A 23459-nucleotide genomic window follows, 5' to 3' on the forward strand; every position below is an offset into this window, starting at 1 on the left:
ACGATGAAAATACCCCACCTGTTGGAGAAGCCTCCACCCCCCACCACCACCAGGACTGTCACCAAGCAGGACAGCGGCCTAGCGGTCCCAAGTCTACCCAGCTATTATGAGAGAGAAGCAAGAACTCTGAATGAATGCTTCTGTGAAATCTCCACATTTTTCAATGTTGGTTTATTTCTTTTAGACACAGCACAACCCAATCAAAACATATCTGTGGGCAACACTGGGCCTCAGGCCACCAGTTTGCAACCTTAATCAAAAAGGCAGAAAGAATATAAGATTAAAGGAGCAGATACTGGAGTCTGGACGTTTCCTTGAGCTCACCTCAGCCCCCCTCCCTCCCATGCCCCTCCCCTGAATGGGCTCCACAAGTTCCATCCACCAGGCAATGCCCACAGTCCTGGAAACACCTCTCCAAGCAAGAAAATCCTCTTCCTGAAGCCTGGGTTTCCTCCCCGAACCGGATGGATGGATTACCATGTGGGAAGAAAAAGGCCTGTGCATGCACCCGGCTCCAGACCCCAGTATTTATACAGTTTCATAAACAGTAAGTGATTATTTTGTTTCATAAGAACAATCACTATGCAAATGAAACCTCCAGCTAATACAAACAAGGCTGTTCAACTCACTTGCCAATGTTTATGAAAAGAAACTCGGTGCAGCCCTGACCAAGCTCGCTAAGAAAATGTTTAATCACAAGATACATTTAAGTGAGGAAATTAGGCAAATAAGAATAGATATCCTGACTTTGCTCCCAGAGCCCCCACCACCACCACCCACCCCCTCCTCCATTTAACAAGACAATGAAATGAAAAGATTCCCAGAGGACCAACAGATGTCAAGACTCCAGGAGAAAAAGGCAAAAAAATGCAGAGATTAGAGAAGCATGGGTCCCAAATTTGAACAGCTCCCCGCAGGGTCTGCCACCCCATTTTTCACATTTGTGTTTTTCAGTGGGGCAGTGGGAAAGGAGGAGGGGGAGGGCCCAGGAGGATCCGCAGGGCAGGGCCGGTGGTCAAGCAGGGCGGGCATGCGGATATTCCCACCGGCTCAAGGTTCCTACAGTTGGCAGCGCTGGAAGCCAGGACACATTCTATGCAGGGAGCGATCCCACATGGGGCCAGGCCCCTGGACCACAGAACAAGCACTCAGGATAGAGTGAGATCCCAGCTGGCGGGCATCCTGGGGCCTTGGCTTCCCACAGCCTGCTGCAGGGCAGGGGGTAGGCCTGGGGACCCAGGCAACACCAGAGCAGGATGGAATAATGGGACGGGGCTCGGGCAGAACCCCTGGAGGAGGATCTCAAGTCCTTAGACTGCCATGCAAGAGTCCCCGAAAGAGTTAACATTCCTAGTATCAGCATGGATTTTAAAATGTCAGGGCAGTGAAAACTCATCTCATCAGGCTTACCTGGGCTCTGACGCCTGTGGTTCCACCATGGACAGCCTGTGTGACTTTAAGCAAGTTACTTTCCCTTTCTGTAAAACAGTTGCCTTATCTCTGAAACAGAGTATAGGAAAACACGCCCCATGATATCATTGTGACAACATTATGTGCGTTCATTTGCTTCAGTCGTGTCTGACTCCTTGCGACCCCACCAGGCTCCTCTCTCCGTGGGGTTTTCCAGGCAAGAATACTGGAGTGGGTTGCCATGCCCTTCTGAAATCATAAACATAAAATGCTTAGCCAGGTCCTTGGAGCATATAGTAAATGCTCAATAAAGGTTAGCTACCTGGTCCAAATCCTTTGTCCCATAGAGGAGACCCAGAGAAGGTTGGTGGCTTTCCCCACATCACACAGATCAACAGCAGACAGGGAACTTGACCCCCGGCTCCAGTCTCTCCAACAGAGATTTTAGAAGAATGAGGAGGCTAGGGCCTGGCGCTGCCCCAGGGCCCCTCTGGGAAGTGCGCTCAGCAAGGAGGCGGTGGTAGGAGGGACCTCTGGAGCAACAGCTCCCTGGGGTTGGGGGAAACCGGAGCCCGGCCCTGGCAGGGCCTCCCAGGGGCCCGGGGCAGGGGCAGCTGTCCAGAACTATCTGTCCAGGGAGGGGGCAGGGAGCTGCCACTCGGAGCACGCTGTGTGCCAGTCCCTGGGGCCGGGCCGGCTCAGCCTGCTGGCTCCATCCACAGCCCGCCCCAAGGGATGCCGGGGGAGGCAGCCAGGATCAGAGCCGCCGGCTGCGTGCTCCCCTCCCCCAGCAACAGGGGACTAAAGTGGGTCAAGGAGGAAGGAGGGGGCCCAGGAGGCCTGGGGGAAGGGCCCGAGGAGCTCAGGAGGCACCCAGAGGGAGGCGACCAGGGGAGGATGCCTGGTAAAGCAGAACCGTGTGTGTGGTGGACCGTGGGGGTGGGCAGGGCAGAGCTGCCAAGGGTTTGGGGGTTCTCGAAATCACTTCGGAATTATCTCCAAGGGGCCTTAGCCCAGGTTCCTACTCCCCGAGGTCCTTCCTTTGCCTCCTCCCCTTGGTCTCAAGGGCTCCATTCTCCCCCTAATCCCCCGGCCTTTGCCAGAGCTGCACCCCCCACCAGACCCCCAGACCGGGGGTCTGTAAGGAGTCCTCTTACAAGGCTCTCCATCAGCCCTGGCCTCCTGGCTCAGACCTGAAGGTAGGCCCAGCTTGGTCCAGCAGTCCAGCCAGCAGGGGCAGCGTGGGGAGAAGCAATCCAGCGGAGCCCACCCTTAGAAGCCCAGCAGGTCTGTGGCGTTATCAGGTCAAGTCAGGCCCCGGTCACCAGGGAGAAGAGTGAGAGTGGGCCCCACCACCCGCCCCCCAGGGTGCCCTTGGGGAGCCTGGTGCCAAATGAAAGGGAGGGAGACAGGAAATGCCAGGCAGGGCTGGTCCCAGCTTGGAGGGGAGGCCGGGCTTCGGGCCCCTCGGAGGTAGGGGTTGGGGGCCACAGCCCGACTCTGGGAGGCATGGACTCTAGTCGGCCTCCACCCCAGGCTGGCCCTGGCCCAATCATCGGCTTCTCTCCCGGCTCCTCCACCCTGCGTGGCCTTTAAAAAAAAAAAAAAAGGAAACAACCACCCAGGCAACTCGATATGGCCCAGAAACCTCCAGGGTCCCTGGGTTCCAGGAAGCCTGCGCAGGAGGAGGTGGAGGGCAGGGAATGCAGAGGGTCGGTGCCCAGAGAGAGGGACTTCAGAAGGGAGGGCAAGCTTGCTTCCTCCTGGGCCTCTTGGCTACGATGGGTGTCTGCTGAAGGGCTGCCTGGAAACCCAGCCCTAGAGGGGCTCCTGCCCTGGGTTCAAATCCAGGCTCTGGGGCAAACTCTGGTGGGGAAGAAGATGCAGGCCCACTAGCCATGTCCTGGGCTTACGGGGCAGTTTGAGTGGAACCAGAGAGAGGTCCAGAGGGCAGGGCCCTTTAAATCTTTGAGTTCCCTCAGCAAGGCCATCCATGCCAAACCACCACATCCCAGATTTCTGGGCTGGGCCTGCTGGACTCTTGGGGCCTGGGGATGGGTGGGGGACAGCAGAAGGAAGGACTCCCCACCCTGAATGCGGCAAGTAAGTACCTCCCATCCGACAGAACAGAGGGTCAGCCTGGCTGTGCAGTTCCGACGAAACCAGGAAGCAGGTACAGCCCTGTCCACCAGCCAGCCACCCTGACTTTGACTGTTCCCAGGGGCTGGCCCCATCCTCCCGCCCCAGCCTGTGCAAGCTGCTTCTCCCCGGGCTGAATTTGAGAAGAAGGCCCAGGCAGGCAGGAGTCGCGGAGGAGAGTGGGGGAGTGTGGACTTGGCCACCAGCTGGGAGTTACCAGCCTCAGAGTTCATCACTGTTTATGGGTCTGTCTCCCAGCCCAGCTCCTGGGGGAGAGTACGGAAGGAAGGTGGCTCTGGGAGTGATGAGGGCGGGCACCTGGTGTCGGGCAGCCCGGCTCTGACACAAAATCTCGAAGCTCAGGCTGACCCACCATGCATTCTCACCTGCAGGATGGCGAGTGTAATGGGACCAGGCTTATAGGGCTGTTGAGGGTATTCATGAGAAAACATGTATAAAGCGCTCAGCAAGCACCAAGCCTCAGTAAATATTATCCCCTCCTGCCAGACCTCCATAGAACAGAGCACATTTGGAACTCTCCTAACAAAAGTCAGACAGGGTGAAATGCACAGAGAGGTCTGAGGCCAGGTCCAGCCTTACACCAAACTCAGACCTGGAACATACAGCAGGCCTTGCACTCCCAGGGCAAGCCAGAACAATAGATATTTTCAGACAGTGGAGACACAAAATTCAGAATAAAGCCCATTCAGTTATCCAATTCAGACCGAACTGTGGATGCAGTAGGTGCACGAAGGCAGCTATCTTCTACTGGCCTGGCTGGAGGCCAGAAGGATGGGGACAGCTCAGGGACTTGGGTGCCAGCGACGAAGCATCAGTACATACTTCCACCTCCAGCCCTAAGTCTGTGCAGAGGATATGGGCTCTAATATTAGAGATAGGGCCTGGGGATAAAGACCCCTGTCTATGGGACACGGGATCTTGGAAATCAGTAGCCTAATAACTGGACATCATCTCTGCCACAGACAGATGTGCAGTGTGAGCCAAGGCCAGGTCGCGGGCTTCCCTGGATCACCCTTCCTCATCTGGCAAATCAGGAGGCACCCCTCCAACCTCCTCCCTGGGTACTTGGAGGTGCCCATGAGAACCTCTAGAGCCACTCTGTGCTCAGAGGTCATGCATACCTCCAGCTTGAAATCTCAGGGTCCAGGGGCCTGCCAGGGGACTCCCCAGAAAGGACCTACAGGCCACCCCACCTGCAGAGAGAGTGTAACTGCTCACTCTTTATGGTCAGTCTCACTACCCCGCCTCCAACTAAACTGCAAGCTCCCTGAAGGCAAAGACCCAGCCCTTTTCACTTGGCACTGAGCACCCAACCCAACAATAAGATCTGGCCCAGAATCAGAAACACACATCCAGGGAATGAATGAAGTCAGAAAGTATCCATTCAGTAAGTGAAAGAGTGAGTGAAACCCAGAATCAGTACATGTGCTTGTAAATCTTGTGTCTGTAATTTCTTGAACATATATAAGTAAACTCAGAATTGCACTCCCACGCCCGTAATCCCCACACACGCGCCCCGGGGGGTGGATGGGGTCTGGGGGCTTGCCTGCAAGTCCTGTTCGTCCCAGCTGTGAGACGCTGAGCAATTAGTTTTGCCACCGTGTGCCTCAGTTTCCTCCTCTGTGAAAGGGGGATAATCACAGTACCTACCTCACAGGGCTGCTCTGAAGTTAAAAGTGAAGTGCTCAAAAGCAATCGAGGACATTTATTTATTCATTATGTATACACATCCAAGGACTGGCCCTACAGTGATCGACTGCCCTCTCCCGGCCCCGCCCCAAAGCCGCGAGCCAATCAGCGCTCCAGTCGGTACCGGTGCCCCCGCCCCGCAACCCTCCAAGGCGCACATCTGGCCAGCGGGGGCCGCAGCCCACCCACCGGTGGCACCCGGCTGTGGGCTAGACGCCGCCGCCTGCTGCCCGCGCCCCGCTCTGGGCTGGGGACTCAGGAGTCCTGGGGGCGCCAGCTGGGCCTGGCCAGCCCCAGACTCCGAGGGGCGGGCGGCGGGGGCGGCCCGCGGTGCGGAACAAGCCCCGGCCCCACCCGGGCAGCGCGAGCGAGCGCCGCAACCCGCGCCTTCCCAGCCAGCCCCCCGCCGCGGCCGCTTTGTGCCCAAACCTGGGCCTGAGTTATTGCGCCGCAGCCATGGAACCCTCCCGGGCAGGGGGCGGCCCGACGCGTTCCCAGGACGGCCGCCTCAAAGGGGTCCCTGGGCCGCCCCGCGGGGCGGGCAGACGAGGCCCCGGGAAGGGGCCGCGTTCCCAAGCGCCTGGCCGGCTGGCGAGGCTCGCTGGGCGGGACGAGCCCCGAGGTCCCTCCCTCAGGCCCCCTCCCCATCTGTTCTCCTGCCTCCGCACCCCCCTACCCCACCCCCGGATCTCCTGGCCCTCCCCACACTGACCCGACCTCTTTCTCCTTCGCTACTCTCCATTTCCAGTTCCCCTTCTCTCAACTCCCAGGACCCAAATCACACCAGGAAGCTCTGCAGACAAAGGCCAGGAGGGTGCTTGAGGCCCCCAGATCCCACCTCCCTTCCTAGAAGCGTTTGCCCTCCCCACCCCACCAGCCTGGGGTCACAACCCTGGCAAGGAAAAGGGTTGGGCCTCTGAGGCAATGGGCTGTGGGAGCCTCCTGGCCTCATTTTCCCATCTGTCAGATGGGGATGGGAATGTGGGTACAGTGCCAGGCACTGGGGACCCGGCAGTGACCAGGACAGGCAGAGGCTCTGCCAGGTGGTGCTTGCAGCCAGCCAGCCAGCGAGGTGAGGGACCCTCTGAGCCCTCCGTGGTGACCTGGGCAGGGTTACACTGAGATAGGACTCCGTGGTTCAGAAGCTCCTGGGGAGCGATAGGGAGGCAGAAGCCGCCCTTGCCCAGAAACAGCCCCACCAGACTGACTCACCACTCAGAGAAGCATCTGAGGTCTGGCTGTGCCATAGAAACCACAGAGGGCTAGGCCAGTGGGGTGCCCTGCCAGCTGAAGAGGCAGAGGCCCAGGGAAGGACCACCCCCCCACACACATCCCTCAGCCCTTCCAAAGCACCAGCTGCAAGGCTTCCAGCCTGCCGTCCCCCTCCATCACCCTGGGCTCAAGTGTCACCTCCCAGATGGCCCTGTCTGGACAGCCTTCCTCACCACTCCCTGCCTATCCCAGGACCTGCTTTGTTTCCCAGAAATTGTTATTGACTCATGTACTTGTCGGTGGCCTCTTGCCCCTCTAGAATAAACATCTGTCTGTTCGCTGTTGTGGCCCTAAGCACCCCAAAGAGTGGCTGGTGCATGGTAGGTGCTCACCAAACGTGTGTTAGGTGAATCAATGAACAAATAACTGAGCAACTAGGAACGACAGCAGACCTTCGAAGCCTAGAAACCCAAACTGGACCCAGGTCATGCAGTCCCATGACAAGTGAACGAGCAAGTTTGAAAGTCAGAAGCTATCAACAGGTCTGAGAGAATCCCACGTTAGTCTTTTGAAACTCTGAGAAGCCCTGAAAGTGTTTAAAACGTGTAACTCTGTTTAACACAGTGGTTGCCAAATGTGTTTGGCCACAGAAAGTAGTTTTTATTCTTTTGGTGGAACATCAACAAAATCCTGGAATACATTTTAGGAAACAAGAATATAAACTCATCTCTCACACTCACAACCAGGATTTTACAGATGTCAACTGAATCTTAGCAAGGAGAAAGAACTTGCCTCTCTTTTTTCAGCAAAGTCAAGTCTAGCACAGGGCTTGGCATATAATAATAGGTGCTCCGAAAGTATTCCAGTGAATGGATATAAACTAAATTCATGAGCAAAGCCTGTTATCGATGTGCATTTTCTCTATCCCTGTGCTGATGGTCTGAACCATGCAATGACAAGACTCTCTTCACTGTGGAGGTTGGGGCTCACACACACATCCATGTACATGCATCCATGCACATGCATGCGTGCATGCGTGCATGTGTGCATGTATACACACACGTGCAGACTCACATACGCGTGCACACACACACACATATCCACCGGCATACATACAGACACACGCATACCCACTCTGGGGCATGTGCCAGCCCACACAGTCCCCTTCCATGTGCCCGGCCAATGCACCCCTTTAGAAAGGCAGCTGTCCTTGGTGAGGTGGGGTGAATGAGGCATACAGAAGCCTCATTCACAACCTGTTGACACCTCCAGGGGACAGATTAAAAGCTTGGTGTTTCCCACACATGTTCTCTGGCACAGCATTCAAAGCACACGTACAGGTGAGAGAGAGAATGGCTAAGTTAGACCGCTCCAGGGTGTGAGTCCAACCGCAACCATCCGGAAGGCCATTTCAGTTTTACAAAGCTCCTTCTCACACCTCTCCTGGGAGGGGAGCCCCCGTTTCATAAAAATGAAGCTGAGGCTCACATGGTGAAGAAGTGGGTGGGATAAGAAGTGGGAGTCAAGGTCCGCCAGCTCAGAATCCCCCCACACTCCCCACAGCTTGGAGGTCCAGGTGGTTCCCAAGAAAGACCCTGGCCTGGGTCAGTGACAGCAGCAAGACCTCCCCAGCTCATCCTTGTCCTGCCCCTGGGCACAATTCTGCCACAAGGTCATTGTATGACCCTGGACATCTGATTCACCTTCTCTGGGAAAGTCTGACCATTCACATGACAAGGGAGTTCAGCTGATGCTTCTCTAAATCTGTTATGTCTTGTGATTAAAAAAAAAAAAAAAATAGCCTAAGGCCCCCAACTGAGTGGCGAGAAGTGTGTGTCGAGATTAGATACTGCCTGAAAAGTACATAGCCAGTGCCTGCATACAAGGGGAGCTCATGAAACGGTAGCTGCTCTGGGTGCTGTAATTCTATCTTTCTGGACCCAAATCAAACATTATACCCTCTTCCAGGTCTTGCCTCACTCCTCCTGCCAGAGGAACTCCTCCAACCTCTCTTGGCCTTCAACCTGGACCTCTATCGGGCCGCCCTGTCGGGTCCTGTGGTTAGGGTTCTGTGTCCACTCCAGACTGTGGGCTCCCTGACAGCATGCCCTCCATCTGGTTCATCTCTACAGCCTCCTTGGAGCCCAGGCTAACGTGCTCACCAGGGTAAGATACTCGGGATATGGATGGATTGATGGATGAAAAGGAAAGAAAGTGACGGAGAAGAGGGGAGGAGAGGAGAGGATGGAAGAATTATGGGTGGAGAAGTGACAAATGACAGATGAATGGAGGATAAATGGATGGATGCTAAGATGGGTGGATGGATGGGACAGAGGAATGCAAAGGAAGAAAAGGAATGGGAGAGGAGGGGAGAGGAGGGTGATGATGACAAGATGGATAGATGATGAATGAGAAATGGGTGGATGACAGATAAGTGGATGGACGTTTGATGGAAGAAAGAAGAGACGTGACTGCAGGACTAGTTGACGGAAAGAAAAGCTCACACTCCCATGCTCCAGAGTGCTGTCAGTTCCCCTTCCTAAAGAAATAAGAAATATCCTATAAAGATAAGAAAAATGGTCAACTTCACCAGTAATCAGGAAAGTACAAATTAAAACAATGGGCTATTTTTTGCCTGCCAGATTGGCAAAAAGGAAAAGTGGGGAAAAGAAGGAGAAGGAGGAGCAAAAGAAGAAGAAAAAAGGGACCTATAATATGTGGGCAAGGATTAGGAGAAACATGTATTCACACACCATTACTGAAGGTACATGCTCTGCGGACAGCAATTTAGAAATATCCTTCAAAATTTACAAGTGACTACTCTTTGACTTAACAAGTCCACTTCTAGGAATCTAGCCTAAGAAACACAAAGATTTATAAACAATAATGTTACCTGCATCCTTGTTTATAACAGTGAAAAACTAAACATCCATCAATAGAGAACTATGAACCCCCCTACAGAATCATGGCTGTTGACGTGGAATAGTCCACGACACTAACATGATGATGCCTCCTAGACTAATGGTTCTTAACTCTGGCTGCACAGCCAAAGTACCCTAGAAGCTTAAAAAAAAAAAAACAGCTGGGGGACCACCCTCGGAAAGTTTGGATTATCTCGTCTATGGTGGGTCCCAGGTAATGTTCTTTCTTCAAGTGTCTAAGATGATTCCAATGTGTAACCAAGACTGAAAACTCACTGCTTCATGAAAACAACAAATAACAGAAAGCATAGCCAACCAGCATATGATACTATCTAAGTTTACAATTGTATATCCATCGGTGCATATACATATGTTTTCATGTAAATTCACCACAGAAGAGGTCTGGGAGGAAAGAGAACTGTGGATAACAGTGCTCATCTCTGGGGGAGGAGGGGGTAAAATTATTTTTGAAGATGTGTAAATCAGTTATTAAAGATGTGGATATTGATAGCCCACAAGGAGGAGAACACGGATGGGTAGGGAGCACGACAGACCTCCTGTGCCTTCACTCGTGACCCTCTCTCCTTCCCAGGGTCCAGGGACTCCTCCAGCCCATGGAGAAAGCATGAGTTTCACTGTTGTCTTTTTGGGGATCCTTGGGCAGTTATAAGGTAATGGTTACTGACGCAGGCCCTGGGCTAATCCCAGCTCTGCCCCCCTCCAGCCATGTGACTTTGGGCAAGGGACTTCTGGGCCTCATTTTGTGCATCTGTGAAATGGAGATAAATCAGAGAACCAGTAAGGGGACAGACGGGAGGAGCTGAAGGCAGGGCCTGGCACAGGTGATTGCCTGGCCACGATTGCCCTTCCACACCCTCCCCAGGATTGGGCCAGCCATACTGGTGGCTCTGATGGGCATATGTAGGGCCTGGACATTCTCTGTCCACGTTGCCCCCTGGCTTAGAGGAGCACTAGAGAGCCTACTCCAAGGATGCCTGGCAAAGGCCCTGGAGCCAAAAGAGCCAGGGACACCTCAGGCTGAACTGTCAGACATGTGAAAAGATACTGACATCACAGTCAAGCCCTTGACATGTCTTCTCTTATCCACCGTTCCCTTCAATCCACAAAAGGACTCGGGGAGCAAGGAAGGATCCCCCAGATCTGCCTCTCAGACTTCTCACCCTGCGGACAGGTCACTTTAAAAAGTACCTTGAAAAGGGGCTTCCCTGGTGGTCCTGTGGTTAAGAATCTGCCTGAGATGCAGAGGACACTGGTTCAGTCCCTGATCCAGGGAGACTCCATATGTAGGAGCAAGTAAGCCCATGCACTACAGCTACTGGGCCCGCATGCTCTAGAGCCTGTGCTCCGCAGCAAGGGACGCCACTGCAACGAGAAACCCGCGCAGGGCAACTAGAGAGCCGCCCACGCGCGCTGAAGTAAAGAGAGCCCTCGCACAACAGCCAAGGCCCAGCACAGTCAACAATTAAATAGACAGCTTTTTAAAACTGCATTAAAAAAAAAATACCTTGAAAAGACCTAAAAATATCTTTCTAGTTTGTATTATTTTAAAGCCTAAGCATCTTGTGCTTTCCCACTCTTATGTTCCAGGGATTAAAATCTTAAACCATGTAAGACAGATAGCTAGCCCCACCAGTTCGATTCCATCTCACAGATGGGAAAACTGAGGCCCACAGAGGGCACTGTCCTGCCCAAGATCACAGAGCATGCTTCCTCCAAACCACAACCGTCCGTGCGAGAGAAATAAGTCAATCTTAACACAGACCTTCAGTGATACAGGGGTCTTTCTTTTTCATGCTGTTTTATTTTATTGGCAGTTTTCCCTGCAAACACATCCTGTTTTCCTCCTTCCTTCTCCCAACCCATCCCTCAGTCCTGCTGCTATGTGGGGACAAACCGTCCCTGAAAGATGCTGAAGGACCTGAGGGCCACTTAGTGGAGACAGGACCACAGAGTCCTGGCCAGCACTGAGCTGGGTCAAGTATGTCCACTTTGAAGCCCCCTTAGGATTGTGGCAGGAAGAGGGAAGAGGGAGTAGTTTATTCAATTAAAAGTTCTGTTTCATTTAAAGTTAGTATGAAAATCTCATATTGCTTTTATTCTTTGAAAACCGTGTTTTACAAACCAGCACAATGATTGCCACAGTAGCTACAATCTCACAGAAGGAGAGCACTACATGCCCACCCACCCTTGGGCTAAGGGTGAAGGGGGAGAATAGGCAGAGAGCATCCCAACCCCACGAGGGTGTGAGGGCTCCCAGTCCTCCAGGAGGAGCATCTCCGGAGGAGCGGAAGGAGGCAGGAGAGACCACCAGAGATGCCAGCCGGGAGCCCAAGTCACCCATAAAGACATTGTTTTTCAGTCCCTCAGTCGTGTCCGACTCTTCGCCACCCCATGGACTGCAGCACACCAGGCTTCCCTGTCCTTCACCATCTCCCGGAGCTTGCTCAAACTCGTGTCCATTGGATTGATGATGGCATCCAGCCATCTTATCCTTTGTGGCCCCCTTGTCCTCCTGCCCGCAATCTTTCCCACCATCAGGGTCTTTCTTTTCCAGTGAGATGGTTCTTCCGATCAGGTGGTCAAAGTATCAGAGCTTCAGCTTCAGCATCAGTCCTTCCAATGAATATTCAGGGTTGATTTCCTTTAGGATTGACTGCTTTGATCTCCCTGCTATTCAAGGGACTCTCAAGAGCCTTCTCCAGCACCACAATTCAAAAGCATCAATTCTTTGGTGCTCAGCCTTCTTTACACAGAGATGGTCTGTGACATGTTCCTGTGAGTTTACCCACTCACTCACTAACTCACTCATTTAGGAATGCATCTAGTCTTTAACCAGTCATTTGTTCTCAGTTCACTCATTCACCTGTCTACCCGTTCATTTATTCCCTCAATAGCTTACACAGTTACTCATTCACCTAACAAATTCTTTTAAACACAAGGACCCAGAAGCTCAAGACAAGGTCATCTGCAGTCATCTGTAAGTGAGCATGGCATCCCGGAAGCCCACCAGGCTGACCGCATCCCATGCAAAGATACTCTCCCCCTGGGCCAGTAGACCAAGGCCAGCTTTGCTGACTCTCAACAGGGCTGCCCTGAGGAATGGAGATTTGAGCTACTCCCTGTGGCCCCAAGAGACAGACACAGGACCATTGCACCTAAATTACAGGAGGCGGACTGCAACTTCATGGAAAGAGAAACATGGGACATTCAAGCTGAAAAGGCACAAGTTGTGCCGTAGAGGTCGTGAGCTCCCGGAGACTGAAATGTGTGAGTCCAGGCTGGATGGAACTCGGGATGCCACAAACACATGGGAAAGCTGAAGGAAGTGGCCTCCAAGGTTCCTCTTCAACCTGGGATTTTCAAGATTCTGAGAAGTTCAAAGGCAAAAATGGTAAAGGTCTGAATCTTTGCATCACATGTGCCAGGCCCCTGGCTGCCCCTCTCTCCCCGAGGAGACAGGGCATCTGCAGAGCAGTCCTGGGCACTGAGAACGCGTGCTCTGCTCCTGGTTCCCCAGGGAACCCAGCACTCGCTGCAGCCTCAACCCCAGGCGACCGGAGCCTGCCCCCTCTCTCCATCCCCCCCACACTGGGAGCCTGGTCTCCTCCCTCACCCTCTCCTTGGGGATTCTCTGGAGCTGGTGATTGTCTCTCCTCTTCCCAGGTTCAGACCTGCAGCCTCATGGGGCTAGGGACAAAGCAGTAGCTCAAGTTCAGAAGTATGCTGTACGTTGCTGGCAGCTATGGGGTCCTGCCAGCCTCCCCAGGCCAAGGGGGTACACCCAAGCCTGATGTACCAGCCCCTACCATGCCAGCTCCTTTATCCAGCCATGCCCTGCTCCCTAACCCAGCCCAGATGGCCATCACTCTGCCTCAGGCAGGTAAAATTCAGTGCAACAGGAGTTAGGTGAACAGTATGTTTTATTTAATTAGGATCAACAGAAGAGATAAACCTCACAGCAGGATAGGGAATGACAACGCTGCAAAAAAATAATTCATGCCCAGGTAACGAAAGGGCAGATTTCAATTACAGGAAAAAAATGGGGGAGGAAAAGGTGGCTGGCACCTCAAGGAAAGAGTATAAGAGTCTGTAGCACCCAGACCGGCGGGCCAGGGGCGGTGGGCGCTCTAGGACTGGAAACCAAGGCAACTAAGTGGCCGTTCCACAACAGCTGTCCCTCCCCCGTGCCATCACAGACGAACCAGCCTGAAGTGTGCAGGGCTGGTAAGTCAGAGGGGCTGTCTGGGTCCTGGCAGGCAGGTGTGGGGGCCACGGGCCAACCTCACACCTGCCAGTCTCAGTCTCCAGAGGAACGGTGCCCCCAAGGAGAGAGAATGCATGTTCTCATCCTGAGAGTCGCCACCAGATCCCTCAACAGCTCCGAAGCACCCCCTCTTGCCCGGCTCTCAGCCCTGATGGAGCCCTAATGTGTGCTTTGAGCACACCAGTCTCCCCTCTCTCACTGGAGCAAGGGAAAACATCACCAGTTCTCCCAGTCACTGCATCTTCGGGGCCTCTGTTTCTCCTCTCTCCCTGGAAAACGGACGCCTTGAACTGATGGCCTCCTTGGAGGGTGATGGGCTAAGATCCCCCCAACCCACCACCACCACCTGCTTGTCGGCTAAAAATGAACGTTCGTGACGGCTGCACAACGATGTGAATGTACTTAAAGTCACTGAGTCTGACACTTAAAAATGTTAAGATGGCAAATTTTACGTTACGTATATATGTGTGTGTTAGTCACTCAGTCATGTCCGCGACCCCAAGGACTGTAGCCCGCCAGCCTCCTCTGTCCAAGGAAGTCTCCAGGCAAGAATACTGGAGTGGGTTGCCATGACCTCCTCCAGGGGATCTTCCCAACCCAAGTATTGAACCCGGGTCTCCAGGAGTGCAGGCAAATTCTTTCCCATCTGAGTCACCAGGCATCTTACCTCAATTTTTTTAAGGGAAGAAAATGAAAAGTTGTTAGTCCCAACCCCAGACCAGCTAGGGGAGCATCTCTAGGTTCTGAAAGTGGGAATCTACAATTTTAACCAGCTTTACAGTTGGTAAAGAATTTTCCTGCCAATGCAGGAGACACAAGAGATGTGGTTTTGCTTCCTGGGTCAGGAAGATCTCCTGGAGGAGGAAATGGCAACCTACTCCAGTATTCTTGCCTGGAAAATTCCACGGACAGAGGAGCCTGGTGGGCTACAGGGGGTTGCCTGTGGGGCAACAGTGGGGTTGCAAAGAGTCAGACACGACGGCGTGTGCACACACACACACACACACACACTCTCTCTCCAGGTGACGGTAATGAACCCAGGATCCTCTAACCTGTAGGAATCCACTGTCTTCCTACACCCAGGCTCCCTCACCTTTTCCAGCATAAAGCCTTAAATTATCTCAATAAACATCTCTTGCTCGAATGAGCATTCAAACTAATGGATTCTCCCAAGTTTCACAGCCCCAGGAATTAAGTTTATTTACATGCTCTCCCTCCAAAACCAAGGCTCTGGCACCTCAGACAGCACAACTGGTACAGCTGATGCTCTCACCCCCCAATTCTGGCCTCAGGTGACGTCAGCCCCAACACCCCCATTAGCTGCGAGAGGGAAATTACTGTTAAATTAGTGAGCCCATCTACAGAGCCCCATTTTATATCCCAATTCAGAAGATGACATGAACATCTGCTTTCACTTCAAGACATTAATTTTCAATTATTGGAGAAAAACAAAATTAGTCCTGACAAATTGCTGGCGAACACAGTCTCCTGTCTGGCGGTTCATAATAACAACTTTGGGGGCCCACAATTAGAGTCCTCGGCCCGAGTTTCCCAATGCGGCCCTGTCATCTGGAGTCAGTGGCAAGTCCTGTCCACTCTCAGGTAGCTGCCTCGTTGCGGCCAAGTTCAGAGAGCCGGTTTGCTCTTCCTGAAGAAGGCAGGGACGGTGGTAGGGGGAGTGTAAATAAAAACCTCCACCCTGACCACTTTTAGCTTCAGACATGTCAAGCCTGCCTCCCTTTCAGCAGCAGAATTTCACACCGGGATGAAAATCACTCCTGAGTTTAAGGGTACCCGGAGTAAAGGCACTTTGGAGAGCCTTATAATTCGCATTTGCCATCTGCAATGGGAAAAGGGTGGGTTACAAGGATCCAGGATTCTACGTCCAAAACTCACCAGCCCTGGCCTGTGAGTTCAGAATGTTTATTATAAATCTTCTGCAGCAAAAAAGCTGGGGGGCAAAAGGGGTGCTCCCAAGAGCCCAGGAACTTGGTTCAACCTGGGTCAGGAAAAGAAGAGAAAAAAAAAACAAAACAGAATTTGCCAAACTTAAGGACCCCAAAGGCTTCTCGCGTGGCTCAGTGGTAAAGAATCCGCCTGCCATGCAGGAGACTCAGGTTTGATCCCTGGATCAGGAAGATGCCCTGGAGAAGGAAATGGCAACCCACTCCAGTATTCTTGCCTGCGAAATCCCAAGGACAGAGGAGCCTGGCAGGCTACAGTTCATGGGGTCACAGAGTCGGACATGAACTTAGAGAATAAGTATACACATGCACTCAGAGCAAGGACCCTAAATCCAGAGCAACCCACTTGATGGGATTATCAATACCATAATCTCATTTGATGGGCTTTTTATGTATCTTGGCTGCTGTAGTCACTATATGAATAAGAAGCCACTGAAATGTGAATGAGCAGAGGAATGCAGAGATAACGATGCAGCAGTCTTAGAATCTGACTTGTCACAACTGAAACCAGAATGTGTTTGCCTAACTAATGCGTTCTGACTCTTGAGGGGCAGGGGGGGTGGTCACCAGAGGGAAGCAGATCAAAGAGAGAGAGAAAGAAAACAAAACAATGACAACAACCACACAGGAAAATTATATCTTTAAGAAGAGAAGGAAAAGACATTGCTACCTCCAAAGTCAACTCTGTAACTGAGCTCCGACATTGTGTAATTGACTTTGCAAGTAGAACAACAGCAACGTAACAAAGAAAATGTCAGTGTTTTCACAGCACTAATCTATAACGCTGGGAGGCCCTCCTGCTGTCAGCCAGGGCTGACAATACAATAGCTTTCAAAGGGATATTACCATCATGCTTTTATTCCTGACATCAATCAAGACAAAGAGAATCCTTTTCACAAGACATTAAAAATCAAACCTTTGTACAAGAAGATAGGTAAGACAGCATTCTCCTTAAAGACAGCCACACGGAGCAATCAGCTAATTGGCGCTCCTTGAAAGAGATAAAGTATTTTTATTTACTGAGTGTACAACCCCAATCGTTGGCTGCCACCGATCCCCGCAGGTAAGCGATGAATCAAAAGTTTCCATCAGCATTTCCCTCACTGCCCCCCCCCCACCTCTCCCACAGTCAGGGGGAGCTGACAGTACCGAAAACTTCAAGCAGAATATAACCAATCCAGACTTAATTAGTCCATTTTGGGTGTAAAACTACTCTGATTATTGACTAACATGCTTATACACAAAATGGTCTTTCAAACTGACAGGAATTTGCAGAAATTGTCAGATTCACCAATCAAGGTGTATCAAGGCTTTCCCCAGCTACTCACGGTAACAGGGAGCCTGCTAATAGTTTTCAAGGCATTCTGTTGTAATTACCTGGACCCAAAGATAAGAAAGGAACCCCGATATCTATTGCAAACATTTTCAAAATGTGAAGATAATATTCTTCACAAATACCAGTGTACCACAGACAAGGTCCAGGAAAGGTAAGACCACCTTACCTTCGGACAAACAAAGAGTTAACTAAACCCACCCATCCACCTCAGTTTAAACAAAGAAAAAAAAAAAGGCCATAAGGACAGCTAGCCCTCCTCAAGACAGTTTTAGATGCCTGCAAAAAGAAGTTAGTGACACCTACAGAAACCTGCAGGTCCAGGAGCAGGGAGTTAAGAGGTGCTAACATTTGCAAGGGTTCATTATCTACCCCCTCTCCAAGGCACTGAAGTCACACAGGCACCATGCCAAGGGGTCCAAGATACCATGTCCCATATCTCTTCAGGGCTTGACAGAGCCACTGCGGTCTAGGGGACACCAGGCCCCTAGGAAGGGGAGAGAGAACTCACTCCGTTTCCGGCAAGAGGTCCCTCTGGAACTTGGAGCCAAGGTGTTCTGTGACTTTTCCCTCTGGTACCCAACCGACCATCTGCCAAAAATACGCAAGTGAGTCCAGTCACTCAGAGACAGAAATGTTACTCTACGTGTCTGCAGCAAAAGAGGGCGTGTTTACTTTTCAGACAGAACAGGACACCGCTGTTGGTTTTTAAACACTGTCTGAACAACAAGTGCTCTTCATTTTACTGCAAAATGGGCTGAAACGTCAAACGAAGAGGGAACTGGCCCCAACACTGCCTTGAAGAATCCATCCTCCTACCACCATCACCTAAATCAGCCTTTTTTCCAAGAGCCAGGCAGCCGTCTGCAGCAGTGGTGGGTTCCTTTGGTTTACACATCCAAATGAACAGTTAAGAGAAATCAATGCATCTAATTGCCAGACTATTAAATCCTACATCAGGGGAAGAATTCCACAGCCACCAGCTTAAGAGTTGGCTACCGATATAGCAATTATTGCAACTTTCTATTAGACTGAACCAGACCTGCAGCTTTAGTCTCCAGCTAGGAATGCTATGTCAGACGCTGCACTCTAGTTTCCTCCTCCCATGGTTTCACCTCCTCCTCCTCTGTTACCATGCTGTAGCAGGCCACCACAGTGCCAGGCTGGTTTTACCCAGTTTCTTCACAACTGTAAAGTCACCGGCATCTTGCACCTTTCGTGCAATGCACACTCGGCACCTTATGATTAAACATTTAGCAGGACCCTCCTGTCCAAGACACATAGTTAAACTGTATTGCTTATTAAGTTTTTGCATGAAAGAAGTGGAAGAATCTAAATGGCAATTACTACACATAAAGGATGTTTTCTAGACTAAGACAGGTCCCTCCAAAGCTGAAAGTTAGTGATCTCACTGAGGAAGGGGGAATTAAATATTAGGATTAAATGTTAGCTGCCCCAATCCACACAGAAAGCTAAAGAACCTATAAAGCATTTGTTTTGCCCTTCCTACAAGATCATGTACATTTAGCCAAACAAATCTCGACAATTTACACTTGTATGTGGTCTCGGCTGAATCAAGAAACCTGTAACCTCAGAATGCCTCTATTTATTACATCTCAATTATTTCCATGGAAACACAAGCAGTGTGGAACTACACTGTTCCCAAGTCCTTAGACCACCAAATTTATAAGATGGACTTTGGAGGAGCTATGGGCTGGCAGGAGCGGAAGATAGAACCAGGGGAGGGGAGCACAGAGAAGTCACCGGGGGTAGTTTTAGGATGTCGGGGTTGGGGGTGCGTGGACACAGCCTGAGTGCTAATTAATATTAAGAACTGTAATTAAGAGGCAGTTGCTCAATGGAGAAAAATCAACAGCATTACCAATTATTCAAAAGTTTTAAGCCAGAGCCCAGGAAAAAAAAAATGTGTTAATTTTCCATATAAATGGAGAGGCTGTTCTGTGGATCTGAAGAGGCAGTGTGGGTACAGGGAGACAGGTTAACAAACCACCTGATTTCATCAGCCAAAATAACATCAGTGAGATGCGATGGGAACGGCCCCGGAGAATGAGGCCAAAATTATCAAAGGGAACAAATCATCTCACAACAGCCACCCCACACCACCGGGAAACAGAAAAGGAGAGAATGGTGTCGGAGGGGAAAATCGGTCAGAAAATGTGACTTTTGTAACATTCATAGGTTTTTTGGTATGTATGGGTTTTTTTTAAAATCACAAGGTTTTTGAAAACCAATGAGGCTATTCCCCCTACTGCCCTACTGCCCGGCCCCCTTCCCTATTTGTTGGGTGTGCTCCCTGGGTTTTCCAAAGAAGGACAAACATCCCAAGGGGGATAAGTGACCCCACTCCAGAAGGGGGGCTGTGTCTGTGAGTGGAAAGTGAAACCCCCCCACCAAGGCCTGTTTGATTTTCAAAGCAGCAATGCCGTGCTTTCAAATCATACTTTCTGAGCATCCATTAGAAACTGTTATATTTCTGTCTTTCCTTCCTGCTATGGGCTTTCACATTTCCGAGATCAATTATGAACTATACCGTCAAGCGACTTTCACAGCAGAATGCGCGGGCTAGGGAAGTCTACAATGCCTGTACTTTAACCCTGACACACAGCGATGGAGGCAAAATAAAATCAAATACAATTAAAAGGCACCACTGTTCCTTAAGAAGCATCTTTGAGGTTGAAGACCTTGTCATTTTAAACACGTGGTATGGAGCTGTCCACACTCAAGCATACACTTTTGAATATTGCTTTGGGGGGGAGGGGGGAGGCAGTTCTTGAAAAGCAATAAATCCTTCATGTGCTGTAACTCTTATCTATTCAAATTATCTTCTCTCTTAATTCCTCCCTGAATAAGTGGCTGCATCTCCACCCTGTTCACCCCAATAAACTCAATAAATGGCGAAATGGTGAGAGACACGAGTTGGAGCTGCTTTTGGAAAATGCAAAGAACTGAGGGAAGAAACAGGATCTCAGACTCGAGTGCTGTGTGGTTGATATTTACAACGCTTCTCAAAATGCCTACCCTGGCCTTGTTCCCACTTTGCTGTCTTCCCCACCACCAACTGGGTCTTCCCAGGTGGCTCAGCGGTCAAGAATCTGCCTGCCAAGCAGGAGACGCAGGTTCAATCCCTGGGTCGGGAAGATCCCCTGGAGAAGGACATGACAACCCGCTCCAGTATTCTTGCCTGGAAAAACCCATGGACAGAGGAGCCTGGCGGGCTACAGTCCATGGGGTTGCAAAAGAGTAGGACATGACTTAGTGAATAAACAGCAAAACAACAATCAGCTTGAATTCTCTGCTATATATGTTTATATATATATATACATCAAGAGAAACATTCATTACAAATCATGTCCAAGCTCATTTCATGAACGTTTGCAGTATGATTCTTGAGTCTTTCTCAGAGATACACAGAGTGGTTTTAGAATTAGGTTCCAGCAACTCTGAAACACCCACCCATCTATTCCCAGCAAATTGCTCTACCTTTGCCTTCTGAAATAAGGAGGTATGGAGGCTTGGGTTGAGGTTAGAGGTGGTAAAGTTCTGCATCTTACTCTGTGAAAAATCTGTTTCGATACACAGATTTAATTCAAAATCAACTGCCCAAGTTAGATAGAAAGCCCTTTTCCAACAAGACTCCAATTGTACATTTTCTTCTGGGCCACCTTAAGTGGCTCTTGAAGGAGTGAGCAGTGAGCCAGCGAAAGAGAAAAGAAATCAAATATTATTTCAGGCCGAGAACACTTCTATTCAGCACAAGGACAAACATCTACCGTCTTCCTATCCGGCTCTTGAGGTGTCTCTCTTCTGGTTTCAACCAGAACACCCTGTAGACCCTCCAGTTCTGTGGAACAGGTCTGGCTGTCCAGGACTAGGATGCCTGCCAGGGTGAGGGGAACAAGACCAACTTCTCTCAAGGAAAGAGAAGAATAGAGAGCAGCCAGATTGCTGAGTTCGGACTGAGTTGGCCGCGTCTCACATGACAAGGAGAATCTCTGTTGACTGCCCGCGATCTCCTGGGACTTTGGAAGGAGAGCAATGGCGGGTGTCCCACGACCCTCCTTGCCAGATTCAGTCCCAGCCATTCCAGCCTGGAGCAAGGCTGGCAGGAAGGGAGCGGAGGCCCCTGAGCCTTCCCGCGCAGGCCTCCAGGAAATGAACTTTTCAGAGCAGAACTGGGCTCGGGCCAGAGGTCATCAAGAGAGTTGGGAGAGGACAAGGGCCTCGGGACTTTTGGCTCCAGAGATGTAGCGGCTTCTCATCCTGTCCTTTCTCTATCATCTCCCAGCGCGGGCAGGAGGCCGGGCACCCACCCGGGGGGACTGGAATCGGGACAAAGCAGCAGGCGAGGCCTGGAGAGGCCAGCGGGTGGGGAAAGAAGGGCAGGGGAGGAGCTCAGTTGCCCTCACGCAGCATCTCCCCGGGGGGGCCTCTGCTCTCCAGGGGGGCCGCTCGGGCCGCAGGCGCTCGGTAGAAATAGAAAGCGAGGCAAGGACACGAAGAGGTGTGTGTGTGTGTGTGTGTGCGTGTGTGCGTGTGTGTGTGCGCGCGCGCGTGTGTGTGTGTCCTCAAAAGTGTGCGTTCTGGGGATCCGATTCGAGAAGCCGGCCTAGGTGTCGAGAATGTAGGTGCCCAGGGTCGCGTCCCGGGAGCTCTAGGCGGAGGGGCGCGCGCGGCAGCCGCTTCGCTCCCCTGGGGATCCGCGTCCCGCCGGCGCTGCGCAGACAATGAACTCCTGGCGGAGGCTCCCGGCCCGGTTGGCCTCGGTGGAGGAGGCAGGAAGTGTGGGGGCCCGGGCCGGGAGGGCGGCCTGGGCAGCGGGCAGGGAGGGGGCGCCCGGCAGCCAGGGCGGGGACCCGGGGCGCGCGCAAGCAACGCCCGACGACCGCGGCGTCCCGGGGCGACAAGGCGTGGACAGAGGAAAGGCGGCAAGGCCCCGGGCCCGGCGAGAGCGGCCTCGGAGCTGCCGGCCTCCTGGGCGCCGGTCCTCACCGCCTCTTCCTTCCTCCCGCCGCCCGCCCGCCGCCGCCGCCGAGATTCGCAATCCCCGCCAAGTCGGGCCCGCACCCCTTGATTGGCCACGCGGGCCCGGGGCCCGCACGGAGGGAGCAGCGAGGGCCCCTTGGCTGCGCCCCCAGGCCCGGGTCCCCCGCGGTCGGCGGCGCCGGGCCCGGGGAGGGTCCGGGTGGCTAGGGTGTCCGCAGCGTGCCCCCTCCGCCGCCTCCGCCTCCCGCTCGCGGCTTCCTCCTCCCCCTCCTCTTCCTCCTCCTCCGCCTCCGCCTCCTCCGCCGCCTCCTCCTCCTCTCCGCTCGCTCGCTTGGGTCCCCGGCCGCCCGCCCGCTCGCCGGTCCCTCCTCCCTCACTCCCTCCCTCCTCGCTCGCTGGCGCCTCCGCCGGGCCTCGCTCGCTCACCTTTCACCGAGCGCGGCTTCGCCTGCTTCCGCCTGGACATGTCCGGGGCTCCCGGCGCTCCGTCGCCCTCCGCGGCCGGCTCCCCCCGCCGCCCCCTGCCGCTCCGGGCTGCCCTTCTCCCCCTTCTCCTCCTCCTGCCTCTCGGAAACTTTTTTTTTTGCAGCCGGGTCGGCAGCTGTGGGGAGCGGATCGCAGGTCCGGGGCGGCCTCCCTGGGGGGGGCGGCCCGGGCCGGCCGAGGCCGCTCCGGGGCGGGGGGAGGCCCGGGGGGCGCGCCGGGGCCCTGCCTGTTGCAATGCGGCAGCCGGGGGCTCTCGGTCCCAGCGGCGGTCCCAGCGGCGCGGGGAGTCCGGAGGCCACTCGGCCGAGCCGAGTTATGCAAAAAAAAAAAAAAGCCGCCCCCCTCCTCCTCCCCACCCCCCGCCGGCCCCCGGCCCCTGCGGCCCCCTCCCTCCCTCCCTCCCCCACCCCACCGCCACCCTCACCCTCCTCCTCCTTCTCCTCCTCCGCCCCTTGCCGGATTTTTGTGCAAAGTTTGCAGGCGTCCGGCTACGCAGCCCGGTACGGAGCTCACAATGAACCCATCTGAGGAGGGGGGACGGGGCTGGAGTCGAGGGGGTCTCAGGAGGGGAGGAGACCGAGAGGCGGTCTGGAGCGCGGAAGCTCAGTACCCCCCGGAAAAAAAAAAAAAAGCCTTCAAATTATCCCCTGCCGCCCAAAAAAATAATAATAAATATTAATGGTTTTAAAATGCCCAAACGCCTGGTTTGGAGATTATGATGGATGGGGACGGGGATCCCTCAACTCAGCCTACTTGGGGGGCTCGAAACGGCCGCAGCCGCTCGGAAGCCGCAGCTCGGGGCCCCTGGCTCACGCCCCCTTCTCTGGCTCTCGGCTCGGTCCGGCGCCGGCCCCCCGGAGGAGGAAGGGGCGCGCGGGGGCGCTCAGGCGGCGGCAGGCAGGCGCGCCCGTGCCCCGGGCATCGCTCAGCCCGTGCGCCGGGCCGCCGCTGCCTGCCCTCGGGCTGCGGTGCTCAGCGCGAGGCGCGCAGCCGAT

The 23459-nt window shown here is 53.1% G+C and overlaps 1 protein-coding gene across 1 annotated transcript in view; it reads right to left on the reverse strand.

The window, feature by feature from the left end:
* Nucleotides 1-22602, reverse strand: part of ZNF423 (zinc finger protein 423) — a 343000-nt gene extending 320398 nt beyond the window's left edge. The window contains exon 1 of the mRNA XM_069552748.1: nt 22405-22602. Coding sequence (XP_069408849.1) covers nt 22405-22444 — 40 coding nt within the window. The 5' untranslated portion in view covers nt 22445-22602. The remainder of the gene's footprint in view (nt 1-22404) is intronic.
* Nucleotides 22603-23459: the final 857 nt, after the last annotated feature.

This window comes from Ovis canadensis, chromosome 14 (genome assembly GCF_042477335.2).
Source record: "Ovis canadensis isolate MfBH-ARS-UI-01 breed Bighorn chromosome 14, ARS-UI_OviCan_v2, whole genome shotgun sequence".
NCBI lineage: Eukaryota > Metazoa > Chordata > Mammalia > Artiodactyla > Bovidae > Ovis > Ovis canadensis.